The sequence below is a fragment of the Parasteatoda tepidariorum genome, unplaced genomic scaffold (assembly GCF_043381705.1).
Source record: "Parasteatoda tepidariorum isolate YZ-2023 unplaced genomic scaffold, CAS_Ptep_4.0 HiC_scaffold_13, whole genome shotgun sequence".
Lineage (NCBI taxonomy): Eukaryota > Metazoa > Arthropoda > Arachnida > Araneae > Theridiidae > Parasteatoda > Parasteatoda tepidariorum.
This window is the reverse complement of record NW_027261374.1, coordinates 129,899-139,919: the sequence shown is the minus strand read 5'-3', so window position 1 is coordinate 139,919 and position 10,021 is coordinate 129,899. Positions and strand designations below refer to the sequence as shown.

Sequence of the window (10,021 nt, the reverse complement as noted above, 5' to 3'; positions counted from 1 at the left end):
AGGGGATCCCTGAGGCTGGAATGAACGAGTAGGTTAAAATTTATTATTCCAGGAATTGATGTCCAGGTGCTGTGCGAGCATAGCAGCAACTGCCATCCATTGGTTCTCTCTCCGACCAGAATGCTGCAAAGGTTAATTATGAGAATAGGATGTGCAAACTAACATAAATTATATCAGATTTTTACTTAAAATAAAAATCAAATCAAATAAAAATTTAAAACGATGTTAACACTATCTAAGACAGACAGAGTTTTTAAACCAATTAGAATACAACATAAAATATTAACAAGATAAGAGATGAGAAAACAGATGAATACATCATTGTCTTTGCAGGTATACAGCATAATATAGGGGAAAAACAAAAAGTCTATTCAAAGCTAACATTTCAGTTGGAAGGAGTTGTAAAATAGTCAAAAGTTTAGTTTTTACTAGAAATAAGACAGTTTTATGTGTTTCATATGATTGAACAGTTACCAATTAAATTTTTACCCATTTCACTGTTTCATGTATCATCGTTTCACAGTATCTTATTTCACTGGTACACTACTAACTCATGTTTCCTAAAGGGAAAAATGGAAAGTCACAGAGATTCTGTTCGTTTCATTTACGTAGCATGTATGATCAGCTGTGAATCCAGGAAATCCCAGGGAAGAGAATCCCCATCCGGCTTCCCAATGGCGTTGCTGTGAAAAAGATTCCGATAATGCATATCAGAGACGGATGACTTTAAAACGGATGAATTGCGAAAGTGACCATAAGTGTAGGATGAGTTTAGGCCAAATCCTCAAAGCCTTTTTCAAAAAGTCTTAATAAAGATCTCCTCACTGCCTTTGTTTATTTTTTTTGTTTCCTGTTTCGTTTAATAGTAAAGTTCTTAAATCATTATTAACCAGGCAGACAGTAAGTATGTGTTGAATATCTTAATAACTGTTGCAAACATTACAGTTCGGGTCTTTTCCAAATATTTTTGGCTGATAAATACCGTGGGCTCCATGGTTAGTTAGAAATTGATTAATATAGAAGTTGGAATAGAATTTTCGATTATTGACTTTTGGGATAAATTGGTAAGTTAGACGGTCATTCTTATTATTGTCATCCCGTCTTTGCTGCCGTGTTGAAAGGTTATTCTTCATAAGTTCTGTTCTCGTTGTCTGTTTTGATGGTATGTCATATAGATCTATTGTTGATTTTTGACATGCAAATTTGGCCTATGTGTCAGCTTCTTCATTGCTTTCATATCCTTTATGGGCTTTAATCCTGTGGAATTTAGTAATATTTATGTATGTATTTTTATCATTTCAACTGGGTAATGATTCGTGTTTTTTATGCTAAAGGCCAGAAGATTGACTGCAGTGTGAGTCAGAATAGATGCTTGTTTAACTATTGATATAATTTTGGTGTTTCCAGTGGAGTGATTGAAGTATTGCTTATAATTCTGATGTGAAAACTGTTGAATAATCTGTAAGTCCAAAGTTGCGAGACTCTACAAGACGACCATCGAAATAGATTACGAATGCACGTCCTATTTTGTTTTCACCATTATAAATTTGCATAGATTCGTCCATAAATATCTCAATTCCATCTTTTGTTGGCAAATTGTTGTCAAAATTTATGGATTTTTATTCCGCGGGATGTAATGGTTGGAAGTCTGGTAATGATATGTATGGATCTTCAGTGCTTTTATGAAAATAAATATTCACTATTTTTCTTCTGTATTAATTATTAAATCTAATAGGATGGTCCCGGCAAATGCTTGTAGTGCATCTGCCGAGTTCGTCCGGTTGGCTTTTGCTATGGAGAGAAGAGGAATTCGCTCTATTTTTTTAAGTCTGCTAAGATTATGGTTCCTTGAGACTTGACTGAGATTTGATTATTATTCTAGATTTCGGTTCCATAAGTGATTAATTTTTAAGTGATCAACTATCCGAAGACATTTNCGTGAACTTCTGCCTGTGGGTGATGCAGCAATGTGCGTTGCAGCCGGATTTCGTAGGTGATGTGCTATTTACAGATGAAGCGACATTTTCACGCGAGGGTGTCTTTAATGCGCACAATTCCCATGTGTGGGCAACCGATAATCCACATGCAACGCGTCCACATGCGTTTCAACAACGTTTCTGTATTAATGTGTGGGCTGGTATTGTGAACGACTTTTTGATTGGCCCATACTTACTACCCACGCGACTCAGTGGCGGAAGCTATCTTATTTTTCTGAAAGAAGTGTTACCACAACTGCTGCATGATGTTCCGATCGCCATTCGTAACCGCATGTGGTTTCAGCACGATGGGGCGCCAGCACACTTCAGCATTGATGTACGGAATTACCTGAATGCCACGTTTGGTGCTCGATGGATTGGGCGTGGTGGACCAATCCCTTGGCCACCCCGATCTCCCGATTTATCGAGCCTCGATTACTTTTTATGGGGACATCTAAAGCATCTTGTTTATGAGACTCCAGTTGACTCAGATGAGGATCTCGTCGCTCGCATATCTGTAGCTGCTGCAGGTGTGCGTGAAATACCAGGCATCTTTGAACGTGTACGCCAATCGCTCCACCGACGCTGTCAAGCATGTATCGCTTCTGGTGGACGCAATTTTGAACACTTACTGTAAACATGACACTTGTCAACAACACCGTTATTTCTTCTGTTTACGCCTCACCGCGTCACTTGCGACTATACATTCCTATACAATAAATCATTGTTACAATGTCCTGTACTTACCATTAAAGTTTGTACCATGAATTCGGGACCACCCTGTATATACATATAACAATAATAATAATAAATCATTAATTTTTAAATAAAAAGCAATAATAAAAAATTTTTAATAAATTTTGGTTACATATTTAATATATAATTTATGTAAATAATATATTAATATAATATGCCACAGAAAAAGCTTTTTAGCACGTATTTCTTCGTATAATTTTGAGAAAAAATATAAACAAGGTGATATAATATTTTCTCTTGTTTTCTCTTTTATTTTTCTCTTAACTTAAAATTATTGCTAGAAGAGATTCCACGTTAAAACGCTATAAATTCGAGGTTAATGTAGTTATAATGGATTATTAATTTATGTCGACTAGATCACTACACGATGAGCTTTTTTTTTCTCGTAATGTGTGTTTTAAAATCGACGCAAAATGAAATTCGTGTTTAAGAAAATAGACACAGCTCAAAATTTATGCGAAGTTTTAATGTTCTATCAAATAGGAAGTTTCATACTTTCTCTTCTGTACCTTTTTAACCACATTGTGAAACTAAGTTCCGGACATCAAGGTCAACTTTAGCAGGAGATATTACGGAGGTTCTTTTTTGGAACATTAAACGCTTAAGTGGTTTTGAAAAGTTAGAATTCGATCAACAGCAATTTAATAACTATATTTTAAGTTTATAGAACCCACACGAGATGGACGATTTTAAACTATTGACTTTTAATATCTTTATAAAATATATTAATTAAAAAAAGTACTAAGTGATTTAGGCAACTGGACAACATCACATAATCATTGATTTTGAAAGCACGAGTTTATTTTTTAAAGAGAGAACAATTTTCATAAAAGAAGTTTGAAGAACGGACAAATGCTAAGTCCAATTTCTTAGACGCGCATTTTGAACTGCTCCATATTTAGTGAAGCATTTCGAGACGTATCCATTTTCTTAGACGCGCATTTTGAACTGCTCCATATTTAGTGAAGCATTTCGAGACGTATCCATTTTCTTATACAAGTATTTCAGCTGCGTCCATTTCATAAAAGACGCATTTTGAGCTGTGTCCATTTCATAAAAGGTGCCTTTTGAGCTGTGTCCATTTCATAAAAGACGCATTTTGAGCAGTGTTCATTTCATAAAAGACGCATTTTGAGCTGTGTCCATTTCATAAAAGACGCATTTTGAGCTGTTTCCACTTCATAAAAGAAGCATTTTGAGCTGTGTCCATAATAAGCAGCTCATCGATGGTATAATTATACCATCGATGAGCTATACGTCGCAATACGACAATATAAAAAAAATTTTATATCTCAAAGTAAACTAAATATTTTAACTATCAACCAATGTAGCCTTAGTTAATAATTTATATGATAATTTTATAAGATGCAATAAGATATTAGAGGCATAAAAATCAAAATTAATAATACAATTTTTTTAACGATAATATTTTTAACTGTTGTTTTTTAATTAAATAAAAAAAACGTAAATGTATCATAAGTAGAAAAACATAGAGCCCATGTGAGAGAAGCGAGTCACGAAGATGCGCCCTGAGTAATTGCTTGATTAAAACTCGCTACTTTCACACTCAAAAAGGGTTTCTTCTAATGATAAAACCACCATGCCGTAAGGCCTATAAGACTTTATATTACATTTATCCTTTTAACTGAAGGCAGTAATTTGCAGTTTTATAAAATTTAAGTTGGGTATGTTTGTATTGCAAAGGATTTCAAAGAAATATTTGTAAGACATTTGAAAGATTAAACATTAGTTAAAAAACTGTTATTTATTTACAATAAATAGTGCCAATATAAAATAGTTCATAATATTCATAGTCCTCTAAGGTGACTTGCCATTTAAGCTTTCCAACTTCTTTCTAAATCTGAAAATACAAAAATATTAGGATTAAAATTTAAGGCAGCTGAAGTTTTTTTTAAAAAATTAATTATAATTTTGAAATTAATTATGTAGTGTAATATTGAATTTTCAGTCAAAAATTAACCAATTAAAAAGATAAATCAACATTCTAAGATATATAATTGTTTGTTTAGATTAAAAATAATGTTTTATCGAAAGAAAGAAGAACTTTTTCCCCCATAATTTCGTAATAAATTAATTCAATAATGATAGTTTTCAGTTAAAAAAAAATTTCTAGTTAACAGGCATAAATTAGTTCCCAAAATAAAGAATAAAATTGTATTAAAATATATGATTTGGGTGATCAGAGTAAAAAGTATGAGTAATTTTACTTATTATTCAAAATTTATTTTGAAATGTCCTTTCTGAGACTTAATATTCTTAACTCCCAGTTTGCAAAATGCAAAAACAAAAAAAAAATACATAAATAAAATACTTTAAAGAAAACATAGTTGTTTTTTTGTTTAGTCTCCTAAATCAATAGATAATATATAACTTTCTTTATTTAATTTATGTAAAAATTATCACAAGCGATTTAATGTGAAAAATTCATTTAAATTAAATATCGATCCTCTTTTTAGTTATTTATGAAAATTTTTTATATAGGGTTTTAAAATGATTATAACTTACTTTTTTAGCAAAATGATTAGGATCACTATTGACAATAGAAGTAACACTGTTGATAAGCACAGAATTATGAAAAATATCGACGTGACTTCGAATTTATCTGAAACGAATAAATAGTTAAAAAGTTAAATTGAGTAAGAATAATAAATGAATAATGACAATTCTCTACAATATGCTACACAATATTACATTTCGAAGAAATTAGTTCCACATAAAGACATTTTTATAGAATACCTATTCTTCATTTGACATTTTTAGAATTTGCAACATGCAGAAGAAATCTTAAAATAAAATTCTTCACACTAGTGAAAAAATTACATTTAGTTTCCATTACATTTCTCCGAATTTCTTCACATTAAAATGCATGTACGAATTTCTCCTTAATAAAAAAATAGTTGTTAAATTAGTAGAAATGTACACGTTATTGAAAAGGAAGGAGAAATTGGTTCAAATAAATTTCTTAATAAAAAAAAGTGCTAAAAAAATGCTAGAAATTCGTGAAATCTTTCAGCTTTGAGGTTGATAGCACGTTGTCTTGAACCGTAGAAATTTGCAATCTTAATATGCTTCTTAAAATTAAATACAGTGTTAATATATTCTTAACCCAATATTTTATTTTATTTTAGCCAACCATATATCAGTATGAATAGTTTTCTTTTTACTTGCAATTTAAAAATTTATAATTCCTGAAATAATAACCAAATCTTTTATTTTATTAAAATTCTTGTATATTTTTTGCATCATCGTAAACAATACTTTTAAGACTGGAAATGTTTAAAAAGATTTTATATGGCAAAACTGTAGGCAAAATTTTAAAAATTATGCTTGAAGCTTTTTTAAATTCTGTCCATTTTACATTTCTATAATTTGCATCATAAATAAATAAGCAAAAACAACTTATTTGTTTCTATACGTTACAAAATAATCAAAATAAATGGTTTATTCATTATAGAGCATACCTATTAATTGTATAGATAATCTATTATATGTGTGGAGTGTCCTAAATACGACTGTCAAAGTATGAAATAATTTATTAATCTAGACAATGACTAATGATAAAATTATAGACAATCTATACAATGACCAGGTAAATTGTATATTGGTTTCCGTATTTCATACTTTCATTAAGAACGACTAATTTTCAAAACGATGACTTGGAATTATACGCCAGCAAGAGTTGGAGAAAATTGTGTAAACACTTCAAGCAAACTCTATACATGCAATCTTTCTTTGAAGCGAAAATGTTTTGGAATATTATAAATGGTAAAACCCTTGGTACAATTTGAAAATTCGTGTTAGACGATTTTAGAAATGTTATCATTTTTACGCGTGCAGAATTTGCATCGATCTAAATGAATGCATGAATTTAAATGCTTTTTATTTATCTTGAAATACAATTACACAGAATTTTCATTCTAAAATTACTGAAAAATAATCGATAGCTGTCTGCTCATCCTATTAAGCGTAAAACTTATGGGTCATTACTTAAAGAAGCATTTTTCACCTTTGCGATTTTGAAACAGTTTACGAATAATTTGATTTGAAAACAATTACTATAAATTTATGCGTTTTTTACTATTACCATGGTTTCAAAACCGTAAGAAAGAAATTTAACTGGATACCGGGGTTAGGCATTTTGTTATTCAATGGACATTAAAGTTAGGTTATGGTTCAGTTTTATTAACTGAATCTTGCAGGCGGTGAAATTAGTTCTTCTGGCTGTTTTACCTATCGTAAGACATGAGAAATAATATACTTTTTTATGTTAAGCTTTAATGTGCTATTATCCATGCGTTAATGATATCGTATGATAATATGTATTGTATGTAAATAGTGTTCCAACAGTTCAGTCTCGCAAATTGGGGAGTGTAAAACTCTGGAAATCCTGCATGCATATTGCGGTGTCAACGCTGAAACTCGATACCGCGTTCTGTTGTCATGAGATTGACAGATTTGCCCTTTCGGCTAAAATATGTACCCAATTGCAGGAAACTAAGTGGCTTCATTAGGTGGGTCTAGTTGGTGTGATAACGTTTTGGTTGCTTAACCATAATAGTTGGAAGCAGTTAATGAACGGTTTTTCTCTCAGTTCACGAATTGAATACCATTTTAATTATAGTTTTTGATTGTTTTGTTTGACAAGCTAAAATGACAATTAAATAAATTGTTATTTAACCAAGAAATTTCTAGCATTGTATAATTAAAAAAATCTTAGATAAAATTTGCAATCCTATAGAATGATATCGCTGGTATTAAAATTAGAAAAAATTATTCATTTCCTCTCCTTATTTCGGTCGATCCACTTTTTTTCATGGGTAAAGCAACATTTATAAAAGTTGTGAGTATGATCTATTAAATTGTGCCTATAGTTTTACCAAAATATTTGCTGCTAAAAGAAGTTGTGTGTGTTTCCATAATTTAGTTCAACCCCCCTGTGTAAGGCCAACATTTTATAAAATGACAGCAATTCTTAAATAAAAGATTCAATATTGTATAATACAATCTCATGAAAACATTTTCTTACATTTTTATTTCATGCAGGGGGAATTACATTTTTTTATATATTTCACAAAACTCAAAGTTATTATTCAATTATTTACCTTCACATCTTTTTAAATCTTCTTTGAAAATCTTGTTTGGAGGGCATATGCAGAATCCTTGTTTAATGGAATGAATGTAATGACAAACTCCTCCAATGCTATCGCAAGCGCCATTCATACTTTCACATATTTCATTGATTTCACATCGATCTCCTGTATAAGGTGACATGCATTTGCAGAAGGATTCGTGTCCATCTGATGAACATTGCCCTCCATTTAAACACTCTGCACTACTTCTGCATATTTCTGAAAATAAGCACTCATCATTGTGGATTGAGAAAATACAAGGACAATAAAAATATCGCCAAAAAATCTCTTGAATGTTTCAAACAAATTCACATGTATCCATATTTTGCTATTAATATATAATATATTAAAATCTTTTATTTGTTTTTTATAAACGTCTTAAAACATCTTTAACTATTGAGGCGTCATACAGTCTGATACTTCGTGAAAAAAATCATCCTACTTTTGAAGTCAGATTTACTTAATTATGGTACTGTGGTAATAAGTGCTGTCGTATTAGATACTTTGGTAATTACGCTGTAACTTAGTTAATTAAGACTTGCTAGTTACGCTATTTTAGGTTGTTTCTTAATGAATATATTGGGGGGACCGCAAATTAATGTCATTTCGATGCACTTAAAATCTTTATCAAGATCTTATTTCTAATTAATAACGTATTTACCCCCGTTAGCAACAATTTTTCAATGCCAGATCGAAAATGAATCGAAATGGATTGAAAAAAAAAATTGCTTTTTATGACTAGCGAATATTTAATGCACCAAAACGACATTAATTTCCGATGCCTCTAATCTTTGATTATTAGAAGTGCAATATATTTGAAAATGACAAACATTTTAATGTTTTCCCAGGATTTCCTCCACTCTGTTATTAAAATTATTGTATTAAATTATTTCTTCTTGATTTTGCAAAAATGGGACAAATGTCATCCCAGGTTGTCTATTTTTAGAAAACGATGCCATTTTAAAAATTAAAAATATGTGTGCTATGTTCTAAGAAAATAAAGAAAGCTTTGACAATGTATGAAGTGTTTATTCACTTTCCCATGTGTTACTAACATAATTATTTTAAATTTAATGCTCTAATGTTGATTTTTTTATTATAAGGTCAAATAACGCTTTTCAGATTTATATAAACATTTATTTATTTTTCCAAATGGACCTTTAAAAATAAATTGACTTGCAGTTACTTTTAACTCCCTTATCATGTTAATGATAACTCTTTATATAAAAATATATTTATTCACTTTCAATTTAGCATTTTATGAGATAATAAGTTTACAAAAAAATATATCGATATTTTTATGAATAAAATTCAGTAATTTGTATTGCAAAATATTTTAAAATTTAACTCGAGGAATAGTCCTCCCCTCCTTAACCTTTTTTCCCTCCTCATTAGCAACCATTTATCAAGCTTTCTTTAGCTATATAATTAACTATAATGACAAAAAGTAATTTCAATGATTACAGTATGAATTAGTCAATAGCATAAGTTTTTGCTGCTTCAGATAACTTATTTTTTATTGAAGTACTTTTCACCATTGGTAACAGAAGGAAACTTAGTTCAATTATAAAGATTTTTATTTTTTCATTTTATGTTCCGAATCAAAAATAGCTTTGCTGTTTAAAATTTTACAGACAGGAAACATTCTAACGGCAACTAAAATTGCTTTTTATTTATTTACTTAATTTTCATAAGAAGACTCATTTGTTTTTAATCAGCAAATTAATCATTTTTATTAAACATTAAGATACAAAAAATTATACATGATATAATACTGCTGTAAATATATAATATCTATATATATATTTCTCTTACACGGCACCAAAAAAAAGCCTCATTACAACTCCCCGAATGGCAACGTTAGAAAATCGACCAATGATTGCTGTTGAAAATGTCACATGGCAAAACTATATGAGGTGGCTCAACATATAGCGCTTTTAAAAACGGAAACAATAACCAGAGTGAGCCTTATCAGGTTGTTCAATTCAGATTCATGACCTAAAAACATGATAATATTTAATTTAAACTGGCTCAACATATAGCGCTTTTAAAAACGGAAACAATAACCAGAGTGAGCATTATCAGGTTGTTCAATTCAGATTCATGCCCTAAAAACATGATAATATTTAATTTAAACTC

At 30.3% G+C, this 10,021-nt stretch overlaps 1 protein-coding gene across 2 annotated transcripts in view; it reads right to left on the bottom strand.

Annotated features, from left to right (window-relative positions):
• Positions 1-4,481: 4,481 nt before the first annotated feature.
• LOC107456715 (fibropellin-1-like) overlaps positions 4,482-10,021 on the bottom strand; it is a 73,927-nt gene continuing 68,387 nt past the window's right edge. For both annotated transcript variants that reach the window (XM_071188499.1, XM_071188498.1), the window contains exons 12-14: positions 7,856-8,101; positions 5,259-5,355; positions 4,482-4,593 (exon numbers count right to left, since the gene is read on the bottom strand). In XM_071188499.1, the coding sequence (XP_071044600.1) occupies positions 4,551-4,593; positions 5,259-5,355; positions 7,856-8,101 (386 nt within the window). In that variant the 3' untranslated portion in view covers positions 4,482-4,550. The remainder of the gene's footprint in view (positions 4,594-5,258; positions 5,356-7,855; positions 8,102-10,021) is intronic.